At 41.5% G+C, this 24,879-nt stretch overlaps 1 protein-coding gene across 1 annotated transcript in view; it reads left to right on the plus strand.

Annotated features, from left to right (window-relative positions):
• Positions 1–24,879, plus strand: part of RASSF6 (Ras association domain family member 6) — a 59,500-nt gene that overhangs the window by 17,684 nt on the left and 16,937 nt on the right. The window contains exon 3 of the mRNA XM_062198693.1: positions 17,116–17,194. Within this exon, the coding sequence (XP_062054677.1) occupies positions 17,116–17,194 (79 nt within the window). The remainder of the gene's footprint in view (positions 1–17,115; positions 17,195–24,879) is intronic.

Consider the following 24,879-nt stretch of genomic DNA (forward strand, 5'->3'; position numbering starts at 1 on the left):
CCAAATTCTGATACCTCAGATTTTCCTACTGCCTTTTATACAGTAATTTGTCAAATGTATGATTCTTTCCCATTGCTGATTAGTTCAGTTAAAATACCGCTTTTTTTTTTTTATTATTTGACAGGTAGAATTATAGACAGTGAGAGAGACAGAAAGGTCTTCCTTCCATTGGTTCATCCCCCAAAATGGTCGACCTGGCCAGCACTGTGCTGATCCGAAACCAGGAGCCAGGTGCTTCCTCCTGGTCTCCCATGCGGGTGCAGGGCCCAAGCACTCGGGCCATCCTCCACTGCCCTCCCGGGCCACAGCAGAGAGCTGGACTGGAAGAGGAGCAATCAGGTGGAGGATTAATTTTTTGTTTTGTTTTGCTTTTTGTTTTTTGTTTTTTTGCCAGAGTGTCTTGGCTTTCCATGCCTAAAATACTCTCATGGGCTCTTCAGCCAGATCTGAATGCCTTAAGGGCTGATTCTGAGGCCAGAGTGCTGTTTAGGACATCCGCCATTCTATGAGTCTGCTGTGTATCCCACTTCCCATGTTGGATCGTTCGCTCCCTTTTTTATTCTATCGGTTAGTATTTGCATACACTAGTCTTGTTTATGTGATCCCTTTGACTCTTAGACCTATCATTATGATCAATTGCGAACAGAAATTGATCACTTGGACTAGTGAGGTGGCATTGGTACATGCAAATTGATGGGCTTCTATTGGAATCCCCTGGCACATTTCTCACTCCACCACTTGGGGCAAGTCAGCTTGACCATGTACCAAATTGTACATCCCCTCACTCTCTTAGTCCCACTCTTATATTTAACAGGGATCACTTTTCAGTTAAATTTAAAAACCTAAGAATAATTGTGTGTTAAATACATAGCTCAACCAATGGTATTAAGTAGAACAAACAAAAATACTAAAAGGGATATAATATTAAATTGTACATCAACAGTGATGACAAGGGCTGATCAAGTCATTGTTTCTCATAATGTCCATTTCACTTTAACAGGTTTCCTTTTTCATGCTCGGTTAGTTGTCACCGATCAGGGAGAACATATGATATTTGTCCCTCTGGGACTGGCTTATTTCACTCAGCATGATGTTTTCCAGGTTCCTCCATTTTGCTGCAAATGACCGGATTTCATTGTTTTTGACTGCTGTATAGTATTCTATAGAGTACATGTCCCATAGTTTCTTTATCCAGTCTACTGTTGATGGGCATTTGGGTTGGTTCCAGGTCTTAGCTATTGTGAATTGAGCTGCTATAAACATTAAGGTGCAGACCGCTTTTAGGTTTGCCAATTTAATTCCCTTTGGGTAAATTCCAAGGAGTCAGATGGCTGGGTTGTATGGTAGGGTTGTATTCAGGTTTCTGAGGAATCTCCAGACTGACTTCCATAGTGGCTTAACCAGTTTGCATTCCCACCAACAGTGGGTTAGTGTCCCCTTTTCCCTACATCCTCACCAGCATCTTTCGTTGGTAGATATCTGAATGTGAGCCATTCTCACTGGGGTGAGGTGAAACCTCACTGTGGTTTTGATTTGCATTTCCCTGATGGCTAGTGATCTTGAACATTTTTTCATGTGTATGTTGGCCATTTGGATTTCCTCTTCTGCAAAATGTCTATTGAGGTCCTTGGCCCATCTCTTAAGTGGGTTGTTTGTTTTGATGTTGTGGAGTTTCTCGATTTCTTTGTAGATTCTGGTTATTAACCCTTTATCTGTTGTGTAGTTTGCAAATATTTTTTCCCAATCTGTCAGTTTCCTATTCAGTTTCCTGACTGTTTCTTTTGAAGTACAGAAACTTATCAATTTGATGCAATCCCAATAGTTAATTTTGGCTTTGACTGCCTGTGCTCCTGCAGTATTTTCCAAGAAGTCTTTGCCAGTACCCATATCTTGCAGGGTTTTTCCAATGCTCTCTAATAATTTGATGGTGTCGGGTCATAAATTTAAGTCTTTAATCCATGTTGAGTGGATTTTTGTGTAAGGTGAATGGTAGGGGTCTTGCTTCAAGCTTCTGCACGTGGAAATCCACTTTCCCCGGCACCATTTATTGAATAGACTGTCCTTACTCCAAGGATTGGTTTTGGATCTTTGATCAAATATAAGTTGGCTGTAGATGTTTGGATTGATTTCTGGTGTTTCTATTCTGTTCCATTGGTCTATCCATCTGTTTCTGTACCAGTACCATGCTGTTTTGATTACAACTCCCCTGTAGTATGTCCTAAAATCTGGTATTGTGATGCCTCCAGCTTTGTTTCTGTTGTACAAGATTGCTTTAGCTATTCAAGGTCTCCTGTTTCTCCATATGAATTTCAGCATCATTTTTTCCAGATCTGAGAAGAATGTCTTTGGTATTTTGATTGGTATCGCATTTAATCTATAAATTGCTTTTGAGAATGGACATTTTGATGATATTGATTCTGCCAATCCATGAGCATGGAAGATTTTTCCATTTCTTGGTATCTTCTTCTATTTCTTTCTCTAAGGTTTTGTAATTTTCATCATAGAGTTCTTTTAACGTTAAGTTAATTCCAAGGTATTTGATCATTTTTGTAGCTACTGGGAATGGGATTGATCTTAGAAGTTCTTTCTCAGCCATAGCATTGCTTGTGTATACAAAGGCTATTGATTTTTGTGCATTGTTTTTATATCCTGCTACTTTGCCAAACTCTTCTATGAGTTCCAGCAGTCTCTTAGTAGAGTTCTTTGGATCCCCTAAATAAAGAATCATATCGTCTGCAAAGAGGGATAGTTTGAGTTCTTCCTTCCCAATTTGTATCCCTTTCATTTCTTTTTCTTGCCTAATAGCTCTGGCTAAAACTTCCAGAACTATATTGAATATCAGTGGTGAAAGTGGGCATCCCTGTCTGGTACCAGATCTCAGTGGAAATGCTTCCAACTTTTCCCCATTCAATAGAATGCTGGCCGTGGGTTTTTCATAAATTGCTTTGATTGTATTGAGGAATGTTCCTTCCAAACCCAGTTTGCTTAGAGTTTTCATCATGAAACGGTGTTGTATTTTATCGAATACTTTCTCTGCATCTATTGAGATAATCATATGGTTTTTCTCCTGCAGTTTGTTAATGTGGTGTATCACATTGATTGATTTGCGAACATTGAACCATCCCTGCATACGAGGGATAAATCCCACTTGGTCTGGGTGGATGATCTTTCTGATGTGATGTTGCATTCTATTGGCCAGTATTTTATTGAGGAATCTTGCATCTATGTTCATCAGGGATATTGGTCTGTAATTTTCTTTCAATGCTGCATCTTTCTCCGGCTTAGGAATTAAGGTGATGGCGGCTAAAGAAAGCGTTTTTCAAAATGTGGCCCAGGAGCCCCCTGCTTCCATATCAGTTGTTCCTTAACAGTATAGGCCCTTGGCTACACCCATAGCCAATCTGGTGACTCTAACCCGTATTGAACCATGGCTCAAAGAGGAAAGGATCAGGAACTTCTGACTTCCTGACACAAAGAAAACTCCTGAAGCCAGAACAAATCACTGCAAATTTGTAACCCGAAATAATCACTGGGTAACTGTGATAGCCAGTGTACACCTCTTCAGCAAACACCCCCCACTCATTTATTCGCTTAACAAACTGTTTTTCAGTTCCCTGTCTATATACTTGCCCTTTTGGTAAACAAGACAGAAATTACCAACTTCTTGGGGGACTTTTCTTTTCCTGTACAGAAATACATGAAAACAAATAGTAAAATAGAATTTGCCTGACTGAGTTAGTTAGACTGAGTTAGTTAGAAATATTCAATAAAATAAAAGGTCCTAATTTTTTTTCATCTGATATCCCAGTATTTTTTATTGAGCAAATGACAGAATGAGTAGGAAGAAAATCTGCAAGAATATACAGGTGAAACCACCACTCTAAAGTATCCTTAGAACATTTACCAAAATAGATGTTGTAGACCATAAAACGAATATTAGTAACTGCATAACATCAAAATGATGGTATACAAATTATGTTCTATGTAGTGGGAGACACAGGATCACTCGGGTTCCCACTCGCCACTGGCAGCGTATCATTTGTGTCTTAACGCAGAGTGAGAATTCTTAGCTTAGAAACTTCCTTGTTGACGGGTGTTGGCACAGGTGAGCTTCGTGCTCGGATGACTAAGGTTCTTGTTTCTACTTTCTTGCCTGAGGTCATCACCATTCTGCTTTACATGGCAAATAATCTTAGGGAGCTGAGGTTTGTTTTGTTTTGCTTTTTTGTTTTGTTTTGTTTTGTTTTTAAAAGAGGGTTCCATATGGTTGCTTTCACAGTACTTACTTTTCAGGTAGTAAGATAAAAACAGTGCACTTTGGTGAAGTGCCAGCCCTGTATTTAAAAGACAAAACCAAAAAAAGAAGTTCAAATCCAGTTTAGAATGCAGATCATAGTTCACTCTGTTGGACTTTTTCTGCTACTTAGCAATCTAATATCAACCCTTGTAGGCTGTGCAGCCTCCAACAGCAGCCCAAAGGCACGTGTGTGTTCCTGCCTGCAGTAAATAAGCTTAATTAGCCTGATGTCATAAATTTTTGCAGAGAGCGCATTATTCCGAGCACTTTCTTTTTCCAAGCATGTTGGCCAGCACCCTCTGCTTTAACAGAGGAGGCGGCCACCTGCACCTCTAAGCAGAAATAAAACACAAAGAACCAGTGTTCCAGAGGCTGCCTCCTGTCTGGCTAGTGCAGCCGGAGAGCAACGTTTGCCCAGGTTCTCTGACCAAGGTCCTCTCTGATCAGAGGCACAGGAGCAAACACCACATGCCCTTGCGAGTCCTGAAGGAGGTGCCAGACAAAGGAGGACACCACTGCCCTGAAGGCAGCTGAATTTCTGTCTTCAGCTAAGGATAAAGGAGCCCTTTCTGGAGTATTTCTACAAGGAGTCAGGATTTTAAAATCAACCAGAGGCAAATGGTTTTAAACATGTTTAGAGCTATCTCCTTTAAAAATTAGACTTTTTTTCCACATTGGGATTCTTTGTAAAAACTCACAGTACTTATCGTTGATAATGCAGCAAACACACAAGAAAATTGATTTCAAGAAAGTGGATAACACATCTGTTACTATGTCACAATAATGTCCCCCACATATGTGAAAAAGGACATTTATTCAGCTTTATTTATAGTTGATATTTTACTTTCTTTTTTTTTTTTAATTTATTTGACAGGTATAGTTATAGACAGTGAGAGAGAGAGAAACAGAGAGAAAGGTCTTCCTTCCGTTGGTTTATTCCCCAAGTGGCCGCTATGGCTGGCACTGCACCAGCCGAAGCCAGGAGCCAGGTGCCTCCTCCTGGTCTCCCATGCGGGTGCAAGGGCCCAAACACTTGGGCCATCCTCCACTGCCCTCCCAGGCCACAGCAGAGAGCTGGACTGGAAGAGCAGCAACCGGGATTAGAACCCAGTGCCCATATGGGATGCTGGTGCCGCAGGCGGAGGATTAGCCAAGTGAGCCATGGCGCCGGCCCGATATAGCTGATATTTTTCAATAAGAACTTAGTGCTAATAGTCATTGAGCATATCAGTATGACTGGTCTGATACTCCAAGTAAAATTCATTTCCTCCACTGTTACCTATTATCGTTTAGTGAGTTTAAAAACAAGATTGTTCTAAGATACACCGAAACTGTTTCCATGGAAAGTCTGTTTACTCCAGAAATATATTACATGTATAAAATTTACTGAATTCTTGTGTTAGCTACACAAGTGAAAGCCGCCCCCCCCCACTCCCCACAGAGTAGATCAGCATTCAGTTTTCTATATCTTATTCCTAAACAAATGAGTCTGCCTTCTGAAGCTGCAGAGCTCAAACCGAAGTCTTCCTCGGAACCACTTGGAGGGCCTTTTAAACTCTAGGTGCCTGGGCCTGTTAAACTCTAGGTGGTGCAGGTGCTGCTGGTCTGAGGATCACAGTCCGGGAACCACAGGTCTAAAGGCCTCAAACAGAGGTCCATTGTTCGGAAAGGACAGAACCCAGTTCCATGAAAAGATAAGAGTCTAGCTGAGACAGAGGGTTCTGGGAAGACTCATCCCTGAAAACAGTGTTTGTAGGGAGATGGAGTGGAGTGGGAGGGGGCTGATCAGGTTCCAGAGGTGGGTGGGATAGCATTCCTGACACGAGGAGTCTTCCCAGGATCCTTGTGGCTGGCGAGCGGCAGCACACTCGTGATGGCTGAGTGCAGGACACAGGGAAATCATCTTTTGAAAGGAGGCTACAGAAAGAGACCAAGACCTCCATGATAAGGATTCAGGGGTCTTACCCCATCAGCAATGGGGAGACACTCAAGGTAGCTGAGCGGATGATATGGATTAGATGTGTTCTATGTAAGTACTCTGCATACGGTGTGGGCAACAGGTGGAGGATGCACAGAAGAGAAAACACGAGTTTGCTTAGTGTGTTGTTTGTCAAACGTAAGGAGAATTAGGGGTGAAAGGCATGGCCATGTGAGCCACCTGCAAAGCAAGAGCCAGAAGGACTAAGAAGACATGGGTCAGGAAAGCTGTGGGTGCTCATGTGGATGGCCCTGGGAATCACTGGCCACCTCGATGTTTCATACCCTCCAGTGACAATGCCAGAGGTCCTTAAGGCTGGAAGGACCAGCAGTAAAATGAATACAGAGTGGGAAGATGGTTTCCCTCCCAAGGGAATAAGGACCACCCCACAAGCACAGAGTCCCAGTTGTTGCTACAAAGGGTGGTATTTTATAGCCAACTTGCATATGCTCCAGGCAGGACCAGTTCTGTGTGGACACTTGTGCTTACTTTTCAACTGACTTTACAAAAAAAGTAGGGATTGTATTAGAAAAACCATGAAAAGAAAGGGTAAGTCACAGATGAGAGAGAAGCAAGACCCAGGACTGAACAAAGTACCAGCCTAACTGCTCCATTCTCTTCCTAGGACCGGCTCCTTCCCACCACTGAAGTTTCAGTTTAATATTTCTGTCCTCCTGACCATCTCTCTCCAATGCCCTCTTTCTTCTTATTATTTTTTTACTTTTATTTTATTTTTGACAGGCAGAGTGGACAGTGAGAGAGAGAGACAGAGAGAAAGGTCTTCCTTTGCCGTTGGTTCACCCTCCAATGGCCGCCGCAGTAGGCGCACTGCGGCCAGTGCACCGCGTTGATCCAATGGCAGGAGCCAGGTGCTCTTCCTGGTCTCCCATGGGGTGCAGGGCCCAACCACTTGGGCCATCCTCCACTGTACTCCCTGGCCACAGCAGAGAGCTGGCCTGGAAGAGGGGCAACCGGGACAGAATCCGGAGCCCCAACTGGGACTAGAACCCGGTGTGCCGGTGCCGCAAGGCAGAGGATTAGCCTGTTGAGCCACGGCGCTGGCCGTCCAATGCCCTCTTTCTAAGAACTCTTTCACATCTCCCTCTTTCAGCATTCTCCCCAAAGTTGCCCCTATATAAAAGTATTATATTTCTTTATTTTCTCTTTTCTTTTGTCATCCTCACCACAAAGTAAGTCCCACCACTGCAGGGGCCTTGAGGACTTTGTGCATCACTGCCCCTCCAGCGTCTCTTACGGTGTCTGTTGCATGGTAATCCCGCTGTACATTTTTCTTGAATATGGATGAGTAGGAGAGTTAACTACCTGAAAAAAACTAGGTCCACGCATTAGTTTGACTTTACATCTGTTTCATATCTTCACACTGTTTCATATCTTCACACTGTTTCATATCTCAGAGCAAAAGGATTATCTACATAGCACTTGTCTCTTAGTTTACATTCAAATGTCTAGGTTGCTTATATGTGATTATTTTAGTTCTATTTAGAATGGCCTCATATTTCAACCTGCAATCTGCCCATTGCAAGGCTTCCCCTTTTTGTCCCAACCTCTCTGTCTCTTAAATAATAGAGAGCTAGAGTGAGAGTAAGAGTGAATGAGAAAGCACTCCCATTCTCTGATTGCCCAAATGCTCACAATGACCGAGGCTGGGCCAGGCCAAAGCCAGCAGCTGAGAACTCAGTCAGGGTCTCTCACATAGTGGCAGGGGCCCAATCACTTGAACTATTACCATGGCCTCCCAGGGTCCGCATTAGCAGGAAACCGGACTCAGGTGCTGAAGTCAAATATTGGACCCAGCAGCTCTGACGTTGGGACATGGGTGTCCTAACCAGCTTACTTGCTAGGTCAAATGCCCACCCCTTCAGTCACTTAAAAGAATAAAATCACTTGGATTCTCAGCACTCTAAGATGTAAGAAAGTGGATCTCCAAGTGTGATTTCTGAAATAGTGGCATCAGAACTGCCTGGGCATGTGTTTGGAAGGCAAATTCCAAGGACTCCTCCAGACGTGTTCAGTGAGTAATTCTGGGGGTACAGCACAACAGTCTGTGTTTCAACGAGCCTTTCAGGTGATTGTGCCCCAAGTTCAGAACCCCTTGTTTTGTGAGTGCGAGTTGGAAAACCCCTTTGTCCAGTATAATCATATGGCCCCCAGGGCTTCATGTTGTCCATGCATACAGGGTATATGTTTTTTTCTATAGCTTCCCCCACTATTTCTTTAGGCACTAAATGTTTCTTAATCTGTTCTCTCCCAAGCAATTGGTTACAACAACAAATATATTTTCACCTAACAACGTATCAAGCCCCCATTTTGGACTACAATCAAAATATAAAAATTAGTACAGACTTGTGAAAGTATCCCAGCTGTGAGCCATGTTTTCTGTGTGTTTTGGGCCAAAAGGAGATTAGACAGCCAGGGCTTCCCTCGCTCTTTCTTTCCTGTCCCCTTGATGGCCCCGGTGGCCCCTAGGAAGCCAGCTGCTTGTGATAAGAGAAACCAGGGACTGCTGTGGCACCCACTCATTGCCACTGCCAACCACAACCGTAGGTTGTAAATTTTCAGAAATTGTCATCTTCAACTTCAGAAGCCAAACACAAAGTGAAAGGGAATACTTAAGTGCTTCTCCTCACTGAAGACTGCAAAACATGCTAGGTTGTGAAAAACACTGAATGCCCATAATGAAGAGATCTCTTTAAAAACTGTCAGATGTCAGATCTAGAGCATGCATCTGCTTTCATCAGAAGAACAAACATTGACAAAAAATATGTAGCCCTCCTTTGCCTTCCCTGATTAGCTTCCTCGCCATATTTTATTAACATGCAGTGACACGGTTCCAAGTCACTATAGCCCCTCTCAGGTGGGGGAGTTTTCATGGATAGAACATTCTGGATGTTTTCCTTGTTTTGTACCTACTGACCAACCACCACTTCAAGTTTCTTTACAATGCTATGAAATGATTCCTTAATCTTTAATCCTTTAGCTCTTATCTGGGTGGGTCCTAGAAGTTAAGGACCATTAAGGGTGCCAGGCCCATTTTTTTATAAAGGGCAATCTTGTTCTTTAAAAAAAAAAAAAAAAAAGAATGTCCCAGAAAATACAAAGTTACAAAATAGCCAAAAATAGCTGGAGGGTGCTTCTGTGTCCAAATGAGACAAGGGTGGCTCTATCATACCATGGATTAGATCCCTAGAGATCATGTGAAACTCCCAGGTCCTTCTTATCATCGGTAGTCAACAGTAAGAGAAGCAGAAGGAGGTAAGGATGAGGGACAGAACTGCTTGGAAGAACAGAGGAAACAAGTCACAGGTGCCAGCATCCCCACCATAATTCATAGTATTCCATCCTCAGTCATAATTCATAGTATTGCAACAGGGTTGCCGGAAAAGTCAAATGTTTTGCTCTTCACAAAAGCAGCCCCTTTGGCACATGTGCCCTGGCCAGGGCTTTGAAGTCCAGAGAGGAGGGCAGAACTCTGGCCTCCTGATAATTCAGGACCTGTCTTTTCACCTCAGTTGAGATAGACAGACTTCTTCTCCCCCAGCTTGTCAGTTTTCAGATCTTGGAACCTGATCGCTGCATTTGCAATGGAAATGAGAATAACCCACTTTGCTGGCTGAGGGAGCTCTCTGTGCTAAGGGTGAAAGGCACGCTTTTCCTTCATCTTCTGAGCCAGCAGATGAGGGCAAAGGCAAGAGGAGCTGCCGCTATGGCTGCTGATGCAAAAGGACTGCCCAAGTGTGCGGTAGTGATGCCATGGATATGTTGATTCACGTGGATGAAGTGGGTTCAGAGAATTCCGTCAGCGCTTGCAGACATCAGGAGAACGGGATGACATTTTGTCTTGGCAGATTGCTTCATGTCTTGGCTTTATCTGTTGGCATAGTTCCTGATTCCATCTTTCCAAAAAACATACAAGTTTGTATTATATTTAAATGGATGGGAAACTACAGGGAAAAACCTTGAATGCATTACACATTTATTATAAAGAGGTTGCAAAGTTTCCAGAGTTGTAACACATGATATAAAACCACAACCTTTATTCCTAGCAAATAATCCATTTGTATGACCTTTGTATGTTTCATTCCTAGTTACTTAATAAAAACATACAAAAAGTTTTCAATTCAGTTCTATGACCCTAATAATTGAAACATTTTAGTAATCTCATTGTGAACAAAATGCATGGGGGAAAAACTGAACGTGCAAGAGAATAAGCTACTGCTTTTAATCTGCTTCAGTTTTTCATTCGCTGAAGGGACCGGTGCAAATGCTCGATTCCTGCTCTTAAAGAGGAGCGTATGCACAGCTGGACGCTGCTGTCATCACGCAGTGGAGGGGCTGCCTGACTTGAGCCATGAGCGTTTTTCAGTAGTCTCTAAGCAGCAGAAGGAACACAGACGCAGGAATGCAGCCAAGTACGGCCAAAGGTCAAATCGTCTTTGGCAGCTCTCTTGACGTCACGCGGTCGTCTCTGAAACTTATGGTGGGGTACAGCCTACCATAGCATTTCTGCTTTCCCTGAATGGCTCCAAGTAAATCATAATTAAAACAAGAGGGAAACTCTTGCTACAACAACTACCTGACATCCCTTCCGTCTGAGGATATGAGCCTAATTCACAACCACCCAGCAGCCTATGCTTATGCTTATTATAGTTTTACAAAATCTAATAAAAATGGTTCCTTCTAAATTGTTCTGGCTATATTGCCTGATAAGATTGAGGAACTCAATTCTTGCTAAATCCATTACTCATGACACACGTCATTCTGTGGGTAATTCCCCATCTGCTGAGCAGCTGCAACTCAAGCCACAGAGTACAAAGTACACCTGACCTTTTTACAGTTAGCCCTGGGTCCACCCTTCCTCATTCACACCAAGAGATTGCCTTAAAGGAACAGGAGCCCGGGGTCTCCTCGGCACCCTTCCCCGACCCTCACACCCTGTGGGAAGTCTCTCTTGGCCCACCCTCTTCCCAGAGTTGTGATGAAGAATTCTAGGCACCTGTCAGCATCTGCAGGCTCTTCTTCAGCACTGCTGGTGGCAGACACTCAGCGTCCAGCATGGAGAAACTTATGATTCGATCTGGTCCTTTAGTTAGAAATGCAAAGGATAACATTCCTCAGTTCAGTACAAAGAAATCCACATTACATGGTGCATGATGATTTTAAATTTTTTAAGAAAAAATTATTTATATGAGAGGCAGTGGGAAAGAGTACTTCCACTCACTGGTTCACTCCCCAGATGCCCATCAGGAGCTGGGAACTCCAGTCGGCTCTCTCACATGGATGGCAGGAACCCAGCCACTTGAGCCGTCACCTACTGCCTCATAGAAGAGAAGACAGCTGGTGTCAACAGCTGGAGCATCAAAACCAGATACTCTGATGTGGGACATGGGCATCCTACCTGGTGACTCCACTGCTAGGATAACACTGCCCCTGTAATGATGCTTTTAAAAATCCTTCTTACATATTGTGGTGTGGTATTCTGTGTTCCAAAACACCACGGCTTTTCCTTAGAAAATCCATTTCTTTATGTCTCATGCATAAATTACCTTTGAACGCTGTGTCTATTTCTCGGACATCCTCTGGCTTCTAGACATCTCTAGTTATTAAATGAAGAAGATCAGATGCAGAATCTATTTCTCATACCCATTTTAAAACAGTCCTAGGGCAATGGAACAGTCTACATTAAGCAGCTGATCTACCCTGGGTGGGGAACTCTTCTAGAGTTGACAGGGAAAGGTATATACATTTTTTTCTTTTTTATTCTTTTACTTTCTTCTCCTTTTTCTGTAGAGGGGAATCCATTTAAAGAAATTTCTTATTTTTTAAAAGATGTATTTATTTATTTGAAAGTCAGAGTTAAAAAGATAGAAGGAGAGACAGAGAGAGAGAGAGAGAAAGAGAAGTCTTCCATCCACTGGTTCACTCTCCAATTGGCTGCAATGGCTGGAGCTGCGCTGATCTGAAGCCAAGAGCCAGGAGCTTTTTCCGGGTCTCCCATGAGTGTGCAGGGGCCCAAGGGCTTGGGCCATCTTCTACTGCTTTCCAAGGCCACAGCAGAGAGCTGGATCGGAAGTGGAGCAGTTGGGACTCGAATGGTGCCCATATGGGATGCTTGCACTGCAAGCGGCAGCTTTACCCGTTATGCCACAGCACCAGGCCCAAAAGAAATTTCTTAAAATTACCAGTGGCCTGCATAGTGTATATTAAACCCTTGTCCCTTTCCTAAAAATTGCTTGGTTAACATCTTCAATTGGCTTTGAATCCCCTAAACCATACAGTTCTCATGTTACAGTTATTTGGCTTTCCTTCTAGATTTTATATCCCTCCATCTTTGTGGGACATTTGACAGTTTTTCCATGAAACACCAGACCCGGTCCTGCACCTGCACCCCACGGTTTTGCAGTTGCCTGACTCATCCCACTGCCCCCATCTGTAGTTGTGCTGAAATCGTTCCTTCAGACTCTCCTGATGTTCATCATGTCTGTCTAGAACCTCCAACAGCTCCCCATTGTGTGCAAAGTAAATTCTGAATTTCTTAAAATGGTTCACAGGATTCATTACATGTTAGACTCATAGAATCCCAACTCTGAGTTTCTTCCACAAATGACAGAAGTAGCTGCACGTCCCTGGTCCTTGTTAGCATTCTTTCCTTGGCCAGGTAAACTCTTCCCCCTCTTCTTGTTTAATTATTACCCACCGAGGTTCACCCTAGGCAGCAGTGATCTCTTAAAGCTCTCCCTACCTGTGAGGGTGACCAGGACCTCTTAACTCTGCTTACACGGGGCCTCTGGCATGTAGGAATGACCGGCTGTTAGTACAGGCCCTCTTGTAGAGACTACATTGCGAATCATCACCAGATACAGAGAATCAATTTGTCAGCAACTCTTCAACTCCTTGTGCCTGTTGGTTACGTCAAACCAGAAGGAGATAGGTTATCATTTTCTTTCCATTGTTTATATTAGACTCATATCACCAGGCACACAAGCCAACTATCTTCAAAAGTTCCTCTGGAGACCAGCATTTGACCCAGTTGTTAGATGCCTGCAACCCACATCAGAGTGCCAGGGCTTTGGTCCTGACTCTAGCTTCCTCCTAATGCACACCCTGGAAGGCAGCAGGTGATGGCCCAAGTGATTGGGTCCCTGACATCCACATGGGAAAACTGGATTCAGCTCCCAGCTCCCAGCTTCTTTCTGGCCCTCTCTCACCCATTTTGGGCATTTGGGGAATGAACCAGCACATGGGAACTCTGTTTGTCCCTGTCTCTCTCAGTCTCTCCCTCTCTCTACCTCTCAAATTAAAAAAGCAGTTCCTCTTGGAAGGTATGTGCAAAAGACAAAATAAATATTTGGAATTCACCTTCACTATTGCTGTAGTTGTTCATGAAACTCTGAATTTTCTTTCCTAGTTCCTCACTTTACTTTGTGTTATTAACTTACCTAATTTTATTCCAATATTTTAGTTCACTGTGTTCCAATCTATTTTTTATTTTCAATCACAAATGGTTATTGTATATGAAGCAGGTGTGAGATTTCAACATATGTATACACAGAGCATCCTGATGATATCAGAAAATCTAGCAGTTCCATCTCCTTATCATTTCTTTATGAGCCTTGGAGCTCCTCTCTCTTTGTTCTTTAGAAAATGCAAAATGTGTTATTGTGGCCAGAATCTCTCTAACTGGCCTATGCTACACTAGAAATGATTCCTTCTAGCAACTGTTTTTGTCCTCCAGCGCACCATTAGTTCTCTTTTTTTTTTTTTTTTTTTTTTTTTTTTTTTTTTTTTTTTTTTTTGACAGGCAGAGTGGACAGTGAGAGAGAGAGACAGAGACAGAGAAAGGTCTTCCTTTTGCCGTTGGTTCACCCTCCAATGGCCGCCGCGGCTGGCGTGCTGCGGCCAGCGCACCGCGCTGATCTGAAGCCAGGAGCCAGGTGCTTCTCCTCCTCGTCTCCCATGGGGTGCAGGGCCCAAGCACTTGGGCCATCCTCCACTGCACTCCCTGGCCACAGCAGAGAGCTGGCCTGGAAGAGGGGCAACCGGGACAGAATCCAGCGCCCCGACCGGGACTAGAACCCAGTGTGCCGGCGCCGCAAGGTGGAGGATTAGCCTGTTGAGCCACGGCGCCGGCCACCATTAGTTCTCAATCAAAGATCCTGCTCTTGGTGAGAAAGATGGGGAAGATTTCCCTGGTATCCAGTGTCACACAATGGATTATGTTTTGGCAGACTTTCTCTACATGGGGCCAAATTATAAATATTTTAAGTTTTGTCTACAGTATGGTTGCTATCACCACTATGTGACTCTGTAGTAGAGGTGGGAGAGCAGAGCATCCATAGATGACCAGCAAACCGACGGGTGTGGCTCTATTCCAACAAAACTTTATTTACAAACACAGATAGGCAGGGCCATCACCTGCTAGCTCCCTGGGTCATTTAGAGACATATTCCAGTTGAAGATTTTGTCAAACTCTGTGCAAGTACAGAAATGCTTTCCTCTGCACACAATCCTGGGGTACCTATTTTGAGGGCTACTTGTACCAGACCACTAAATACAGAAACAGAAGCTGAGGGAGTAGCATTATGTAAACCTTCATTTGCTTTCATAAGGACTCTCATAGCTCAGCATATTAGGAGTTGCATCCCAAGTGAACCTGAAATTTCTGTCTGGAACTAAAAAAGAAGAGCTATAAAAGTGCTCCTGTTCTTTGCCAGGAGCATAATTTGCAGGAAAAAAATCCCACAGCAATGAGCCCGAGGGAACAAAATCAGTGTGCCCAATGATATTTAGAACAGAAATATTCATTAACATTAAAAATTGAAAGGAACCCAGTTGGAAAATTGAACAATAGCATGGAGGCCATCTGTAGAATTTGTTTTATATGGTAATTGTGTGGAGTGTATTGATCCTTGGAAATGTGCATGTTGAAAATTACAATTGAGACAAGTTCAATGGGAAAAGTATTTTACATTATTTCAAATGTATAAAAATCCATATAGAAGAGACCTGTCATTCACTGTTCAGGAAGTAGGAGCCCACTAGGAGCAGTGAGAAACCACCTGCCCTCCCAAAGTGGCTGCTCATCTGAGAGGGACTCAGATGTTGAAGGGCAAAGGGATTTTGGTGAGAAAAATACTTGGAATTTTAATTTCATGGGAATTTTTTTCCCTATAAAATTCCCTAATATAAAAAAGACTTCCCCCTTTGTTTCTTATTGTACCAGACCATTAAATAAAATTGAGGGATAAAAGTTTTCTGATAATTTTTAAAAGTTTTAGGCTGGTACATAAAAATTGTACATATTTATGGGGCATCATGTGATGTTTTGATGGATATATACACTGTATAATGTTCATATCAGGATAAGCATATCTGCTTAAACATTATTTCATTATTATGAAAACATTCAAAAATCCTAGTTTTTTTCTTTTGGAAAAAATATACCATAGATTATCATTATCTGTAGCCACCCTACTGTACAACAGAACACTAGTAACTTAAAGCCAGTTAATCAGCCTTCCCCATCTTTTCCTCCCGCTATTCTCCCAGCCTCTGGTAAGCCCCATTCCACTCTCAACTTCTGTGAGGCCCACGGTTTTAGAGTCCGCATAGGAGTGAGATTGTATGATAGTTATCTTTCAGTGCCTGACTTACTTCACTTAAGAATTTGTTACTAATAGCATTTAGCCAGGGTTTATTGAATTCGTACCATGTGCAAAGTACTCTTCCTGGCACAGAATATGATGTGAGTAAAATGTATAAGCACCTCTTCCCTCTTGGAGGTGCAGAATATAAGATGAATAAGTATGGTGTATAGAAAGTTAGATGTGACTCCAAGAAGATGCAAAAGAAGAAAACAGAATGTTGAAGGGATGCAAACTTTTAGACTGGGTGACGCAGAAGGCCACCTTGAGAAGGGAACCTTTGATTAAATGGTTAAAGAAGATGAATGAGCTAGTGATGGGATGATGTAGGGTTGAGTCACTGTTGTTCTGAGAAGGATTAACAGGCCAAGGCCCTGGCATTAGAGTATGACCAGAGCATTCAAAGCTAAGTGTAGATAGTGAAGAAAGAATAATAGGAAATGGGAAGGAAGAGATAACCAAAGGCCTGGGCACATCTAGCCTTTTAAGTCGTTGTTTGAATTATAAGGATGTTGACTTTTATTCTGAAAATTGAGAAAGACATTAGAGAGTTCTGAGCTAAAGAGAGGGAGAGTCAGTGTTGCACTAAAATAGTATTTGCTGTTGAGATTAGACAGCCTCAGGGAGGATTTTTGGAGACTGTTACTGTAATCCAGGTGAGATATCTCAAGACTTGGCAACATGGGTGGAAGGATGGAGGTGTGGCAGGAACCAGTGTTTCAGCACCACAACCCACCTGCCACTTAGAGTGAAATAATCCAGGAGAAGCAACCATTCCTTGACCATTGCTTTCTCTCCAGTGGGAAGCACAGTGTCAGGTGCATAACAGATGGGTACTTTAACATCCGTTAAATGTTGCCAAACAGAAGTGTTGTGAAACCCAATGACTATTTCATGGCTGCCTCTCCCCACTTGCACTCTCTGCTCACCACTCTTGGCCCATTTTTCATGCTTTAGTTATTTACCTCTGAGTTAACACCTTCATTGTTTGTTAAGTTATGAGAAGCCTTCAGTTTTCAATCACTGGCATTAAGTCAAAATGACAGAACCATAAAGATTTCATTGAATCACTTTTTTCTCTCATTCTCTATGAATTGAAAGTATTATTATTACCTTTTACTGCTAAGAAGCCCAAGGCTGATTGGAACTGAATCTTTTTTTTTTTTTTTTTTTTTTAGGGAACAACTTAATTCTTTATTGGAGACCTATAATGTTTTTTATGGAAACCAGAAAAATCTGCATATTTTATATGGACAGGTAAGCTCATCAAAGAAATGCAATAGAGTTTGACTCACAGGGGGAAAAAAAAGAAAACTATGAATGTATTGAGGAATCAGGACGAGTTAGAGTCTATGTTCTGGCAGCACAAGTGGCCTGGGAGAAGCAAGTGAATCCTTAACTTGATTTTGATTTTTATTTTTAGAATTATCACAAAACCTCAGGCCTGGAACATCTATGATTTTTTAAGTGTTTTTGGGATAGGAAAGCATTTAAAAATAATTTTAATGACATAGTTAATTTCTATTTTATTTATTTATCTTTATTGAGAGGCAGTGAGAGAGGGATGGGGGAGTGAATGAGAGAGACAGTTGTGCTCCTGTCCCATGTTTCATACGCAGATGCCTACAATAGGTGAAACTGAGCCAGGTCAGGCCAGGAGCCCTGAATTCAATATAGGTCTCCCATGGGAGTGGTAGGCACTCAAGCTTTTTAACCATCCCTGCTGCCTCCCAGAGTCTGTATAAGTGGGAAGCCAGAACTAGGAGCCAGAGCCAGGGATCAAACTATGTCATACTAATAGCAGATTTTTAAATGTTGAAGAAATCACCCAGGGAGATTCTGAAGCTAGAATGTATTTTTAGGGATGCAACTGGCACATGACTGTACCAAATGGCCCTAGGTTTGCTTTCCTTCCTTCCTTCCTTCCTTCCTTCCTTCCTTCCTTCCTTCCTTCCTTCCTTCCTTCCTTTTCTCTCTCTCTCTCTTTCTTGTCTTTCCCTTCATTCTCTACCTTTCCTCCCTCCCCTTTCCACTTCCTCCTCCTCCTCTTTCTCCTCCACCTCCTCTTGCTCCTCCTGTTTCCCTTTGAATATTTTTTTCTCTGTCTCTCCACTGAGTCTTATATAAGAATGAGGCTTACTTCACATGCTTACATTGTCCTGGCCTTAGGCAACATTAGAATTTATTACTCCTGATTTAAATCTTCAAATCTGATGACACAGAATGGAATTTAGGCTACCAGGATTTGTCTGGAATCTGCAGGTTGGAAAGAAGGAAATTTATAAAGCACTCTGGCCTTCACTACTGTGTTTAAGTGATTCACTTTACTTGGGTATTTCAATTAACTTTTTAATTTAATAAAATACTGGAGGAAATTACTAGTCCCTTTATAAAGAACTGTGTCTAATTTTAAATTATTTCAATATTGTCCTATATCTTAGATCTTTAGTATGCATAATATTAAAATATAAAAGTTAGAAAAAAAAGATCAAAATTTTAGAAATTTTGGGAGTTTCTGCAAAATTCATAAGTTTGTTTCCCTAGGGGAAATACTTGAGTTCTCTTCTTAAGGAATTTATTAAAACATCAGATTCTCAGAGTCACAGCAAATGCATGATAATTACTACAACACAAATCTCATCAATTTTCATGTTAATGTGTTATTAATACAAAGAGAACAAATTCAATGCAGTTCATACATACAATTCTTTTTTTTTTTTTAAAGATTTTCTTTATTTGAAAGGTAGAGTTACAGAGAGAGAGAGAGAGAGAGAGAGAGAGAGAGAAAGGTCTTCCATCTGCTGATTCATTCCACAGATGGCCCCAACAGCCAGAGCTGGGTTGATCCGAATCCAGGAGCCAGGAGTTTTTCTGGGTCTCCCACGCAGATGCAGGGGCCCAAGCACGTGGGCCATCTTCTACTGTTTTCCCAGGCCATAGGAGAACTTAATTGGAAGAGGAGGAGCCAGAACACAAACCAGTGCCCATAGGGAATGCTTATGCTGCAGGTGGAGGCTTAGCCCACTAAGCCACAGCAGCGGCCCCCATGGATACAATTCTAAGAGTATAATAATATGTCCCTTCCTTCCTCCTTCGCTCCTGCCATCCCCTTTTCTTTTTTCTTTATTTCCTTTATTTTTTTTTTTTTGCTTTGCTTTTTAAAATATTTTCAAGGTTACATTTTTTATAGATTTTATTTATTTATTTGAGAATTAGAGTTACAGACAGTGAGAGGCAGAGGCAGAGACAGAGAGAAAGGTCTTCCGTCCACTTGTTCACTCCCCAGATGGCCACAATGGCTGGAGCTGCACCAATCTGAAGCCAGGAACCAGGAGCTTCTCCTGGTCTCCCAGGTAAGAGCAGGGGCCCAAGGACTTGGGCCATCTACTATTGCTTTCTCAGGCCATATCAGAGAGCTGGATGAGAAAAGGAGCAGCCAGGACTAGAACCCATGCCCATATGGGATGCTGGAGCCACAGGTGGAGGATTAACCTGTGCCACAGCGCCAGCCCCAGAGATTACACTTTTATCTTTGTAAAAATTAAGAATGGGAACAGGAAAGGAAGGAGAAGAAAGGGTGGGGGCATGGGTGGGAGGTAGGGTAGTGGGGGAAGTATCACTATGTTCCTGAGTCTGTATATAGGAAATGCATGAAATTTGTATACCTTAAATAAAATTTTTAAAAAAGAAGTAGTGAAATGGACACTATAAGCAACAATGAACTGATCAGCTCCTGTCCTGACTTTAGATGTACAATGTAATACTTTATCCTTTTTAGTATTTGTTGTTGTTGTTGTGGTTCTAGTACTATTGGTTGAACTCAGTAATTAACACACAATTATTCTTAGGTGTTTAAATTTTAACTGAAAAGTGATCCCTGTTAAATCTAAGAGTGGAAAAAGAGAGGGAGGAGATGAAGAGCTATGGGTTATTTAACTATGTGCTTATTTTCAAAGACTTGAATAATCACCTTGTAACAATGATCAGATTTGGTCTATGTTATGTCATGATTTTAAGGAATCTTATTTCAACCAGATATTTTGGATTTTGATATTGGCCTATTATGCTATGTTATATGTGCGTACATATTGTATGTCCACATGGGGAAATTTTATTAAGAGTTTTATTTTAAATGGCTTTTAGATAAGATTGTCCATAAATTTAAGCTGCTAAAATCAATCAAAGATACATTTTAATTTATATGACCTGAATCTGTGTATCATATGTTTTAAACTTGTTGGTAGAAAGAAACTAAAAACATTTTATATGGTTGTGCTTAAGTTTACTGGTTAAACAAACTACACCATGTTAGATATCTAAGACGTGTTTTCAAATACATGATTCTTAAAATTTATAGAAGGCATTGGACCTTCCGGTAAATGTTTTGTTAAGTTGTTATCTAATGGTTGAAACGGTTTGCTAAGTATTCATGTAATATTGCTATTGTCAGCAAGTGATCTAGGACTTGCTCCCTCATTTCTCTATTCTAAGCCCAACTTGTTCTTTCACTTCTCTATTCTCTTCAAGGTAGGGAACTAATTCTATTATGAAGGAATCTGTAGGATGCACAATTCAATCTTTAGACCTTATAAGAGATGGCTAACATTTTTCTGTAATAGCATAGCCAAAATAAGAACTTAACTAATAATCTCATAGCTAGATTCACATCGCCATCAGCGAAGTATACAGTAAGTAGAAAAAAAACCTACCTTTCAGACCAAAGGGAAAGAAAGTTTTAAAGTGAGAATATAATTTTCCTCATGGGCATTGTCTACCTTAGAAAAACTACTACAGAACATGCCTGTGACTATAGACTTGTAGTTCAGGCCACCAAAGATTAGAGATGGGACACGGGCACTCCCTTGACTTGCATCGTCTGGTCTGCTTTAACACAAACCAGGAGGAAAAGAAAGCTAGGCATCAGAAGCAATGGGTGGCAGGCCTATTAATGGCTGATCTGTACAGTGATCTGCCCTCAAGGAGACCCAACAGGCCAGTCCACTGCAGTGGCTTTCAATGTGGTAAGCCTGGGCTTTAGCAGAAGTCAGCTTGTGAAGAGCCCTGGCAGCTCTGCCAAGAGTTGGATCACTGGAAATGGACCTGCCCTGGAATCGAAGGATGCCCAGGTCAGAGCCACAGATCTTATTGGCTCCAAGCTGAAAAGCCCTTCACTCAGCCCAACTTCCAAAGTGACCACTGCAGTTGAGGGGACAGCCAAGTAGGGTCAGCAACATTGCAGGCAGAACTGTAAATTTCTTGTTAGAGATGCCCCCTGCCTTTACCTGGCCAGCTCTCCTCCCAGGCCAGCCAAGTAATGAAAGTCAACAGAGTGCCTTCCCCTAGGAGGTTCACACCTCCCTTAGGATATACCCCATGTGAAGAGATAGATAGGTCTGGGCCTCTTAACTTACAAGGCCTAAAGCCCAACAGATTATTATCAAGCCCCTTCTATCAGGTTCTATTTGCCTCTCAATCAGAAAAATTACTTGTAGCTTAGACAGCACCTTTCTTAGCTCCTCTAATAATGACTCTATCCTTTGTTCTAGACCCTGTCTAGTCCACTTGGGCCTCATTCCTTTGTAATCATAACCTCTACTCTACCACCAATGGCTCTACTCCCAACCTGTGTGTACTGATGGTCCTCTTCCCCACTTAATGCTGTATAATTGTTCAGACCTGGTTAAGGCCACTCTTAGGATCATTGGTTACTATCCTCAACCTGTCTTTTATGACCTTGTCTAAATATGATCAGAGTCGGGGAACTTAGAAGGCTTCCATAGCCTTGGCAACTCATGATGACAGCCTAGGGTGGTTACTGGTGCCATAAACTAGAGTGTCAATTTGTTGGGTCAACAACAGGAGCCACTGTGCGCTTGCTCCTGATGTGGGATCTCTGTCCTTAATGTACTGTACATTTTGATTTAATGCTATAACTAGCACTCAAACAGTATGTTTCACTTTGTGTTTCTATGTGGGTGCAAACTGTTGAAGTATTTATACTAAATTGATCTTCTGTATATAAACAGAATTGAAAATGAATCTTGATGTGAATTGAAAGGGAGAGGGAGCGGGAGAGGGGAGGGTTGTGGGTGGGAGGGAAATTATGGGAAGGGGAAGCCATTGTAATCCATAAGCTGTATACTGGAAATTTATATTCATTAAATAAAAGTTAAAAAAAAAAAAAGAAAAGCAAAACAATTATCCTCAGGCATGTATACATGTGTATATAAAACTTCCATATATAAATTCATAGATATGTATACATGAATATGAAACAGTGATTACTAGAAATTTAGAAAAGTGGAGAGACAGGGGGAAGCTTGGATAATAGGCATCAAAACGCAGTTGGGTGAATGCAATGGTTTCTGGTATACCGCAGCATAATAAGGTTAACTACAGCTCACAATACCACGTTCTATTCTGTATAAAGAACTAAAACAGAAGAGCTAGTAGGCTCCAAATCCAAAAAATAATAAAAAAAAAAAAACAGAAATACTACTTGCCTGGTATGATCAGTTTATACTGGGTATATGTAGTGAAATATTGCACTGTATCACTGAAACTGTACAAGTATTATCTGTTAATTCAAATTTTAAAAATAAATGCAAGGGGGCTGGCCCTGTGGCGTAATGGGTAAAGTTGCTGCCTGTAGGGCCGGCATCCCATATGGGCACCAGTTGAGTCCCGGCTGCTCCACTTCCTATCCAGCTCTCTGCTATGGCCTGGGAAGGCAGTAAAAGATGGCCCAAGTCCTTGAGCCCCTGCACCAGCATGGGAGACCTGGAAGAAGCTCCTGGCTCCTGGCTTTGGACTGGTGCAGCTTCAGATGTTGTAGCCATCTGGGGAGTGAACCAGCAGATAGAAGACCTCTCTCTCTCTCTGCCTCTGCCTTTCTGTAATTCTATCTTTTAAATGAATAAATAAATCTTTAAAAAATAATAATAATAAATAAATAAATAAATAAATAGAAGATATACCAAGTACCTGGTTTGTAATTATCATTTTTGAAAGTTCTCCACATCTGGTGAATGGAAGGGGAAAGGGAGCGGGAGAGGGGAGGGTTGCGGGTGGGAGGGAAGTTATGGGAGGGGGAAGCCATTGTAATCCATAAGCTGTACTTTGGAAATTTATATTCATTAAATAAAAGTTAAAAAAAAAAAAAAGAAGTAGAATTTTAAATACACATTATAGTCAAAGGCCTAATGCTCCACTAAATAAAGAGTTCAACAAGTAAAACATAAAAAGATCCTAGTTTAGCAGAAATATAGGCAAGGACTATAAATAATAATCCAATAAAAAATATGTCAATTTCACTAATATACAGTAAATTTTAAAATAATCACAAATCATTAAATCTATAGTAGTATATCATTCTTAATCATTTGGCAAAGATATAAAGCAAAGTTTGGCAAATCTGTACTTGTAGCAATACTGATAAACAAAGGCATCTCTCTCTGATTTTTAGCAATCAGGGAAATGCAAATCAAAACCACAATGAGGTATCACCTCATCCCTGTCAGAATGGCTAGTATCCACAGTAACAAATGCTGCCCAGGATGTTGAGAAAGGGGAACTCTGTACACTGTATCAGGCAATGTAAATTAGTACAGCTACTGGGGAAAACAGTATGGAGACTTCTTTAAAAATTAGAAATACACTTGTCATATGATCCCACTATTGAGTACATACCCAAAAGTCACAAACACATCGTATCAAAGAGATACCTGCACCACCATGTTTACAGCAGCACTATTCACAACAGTAAAAATATGGAATCAACCAAAGTACCCCATGTCAGATAAATGAAAAAGCAAATGTGAGATAGATAAGTAAATAGATAGATAGATAATGAATATCACTGTTAATGAACTTCTATCATTTGCATCAAAATGGACTCAACTGGAGGACATCACATTGACTTAAATAAGGTAGACACAGAAAGACAAATACTACACATTCTCCTTTATATGTGAGAGCTAAAATTGAAAAAAGAAAATCTTTTAGCTCTGATTTAGAACACTTAAGTTGAAGCATGGCCTTTCCAGTTCTATGAATCATTTTCTGTTTACAATGTAAAAGCTATTTAATTTTTTAAAATACATAGTTTCATATTTTATATATTTTAAAAAACCAAACAAGGTGAAGTGTACAGTAAGGCTATCACATTGCTTAATATTTCAATCTTTGCTCACTGGTCAATAAAGTCAGAATTCAGAATTTTCCAAATCTTCTGACTTAGAAGTGATGGAAACTATTAAAAGAGGCAGTCCATGGTTGATAATATATAACTTTCTTCATCTCTCATGATTGAATCAATTACTTAAGCAAATATTTATTGAGTGTATACAATGCCCTGGACACCCTCTAAAAGCTAAAGTTGTGGTGGTGAAGGAAAGAGACTCCCTGCTGCCCACATTCTAGTACAAAAGATGGACAAGAAACAAAGGGAAAAAAATGTCTGCTATGACACATGATGGTAGGGATTCCATACAGCAAAACAAAGAAGAGGACTCAGAGATGTCCCTGGGAAAGGTATAGGGGGAGACGGGTACTGAAAGACAGAGACTGAAAGACAGGAGGCAGTGAATGATGGAGAGGTCTGTGGAGCAGTCATTCCAGAGAGACAGCAACTGGAACTAAGGGCTGATCCGTGCTAGTGTGATTGAGGTGCGGCATGGAAGCCACTCTGGGAGGAGCCCTGTGAGAACAGGAAAGCAGGAGTCAGGGAAGCTGGAGAGGTAACTGAGCAGAAGAAGTTTCCAGAATACATAGGATCCTTTAGCTAGATTACTGTGAAGTCTCTAGCCCATACTTGGAGTGAGCTGGGAGGCCATTGGAGGATTTGAATAGAACAAATGCATTAGCTAAATCACATTTTCAAAGGATCTCTCTAGTTACTGGGAATATTTTGGGTTGGGAGAGGCAAGGGAAGAATGAGACAG

This window comes from Lepus europaeus, chromosome 8, assembly GCF_033115175.1.
Source record: "Lepus europaeus isolate LE1 chromosome 8, mLepTim1.pri, whole genome shotgun sequence".
NCBI lineage: Eukaryota > Metazoa > Chordata > Mammalia > Lagomorpha > Leporidae > Lepus > Lepus europaeus.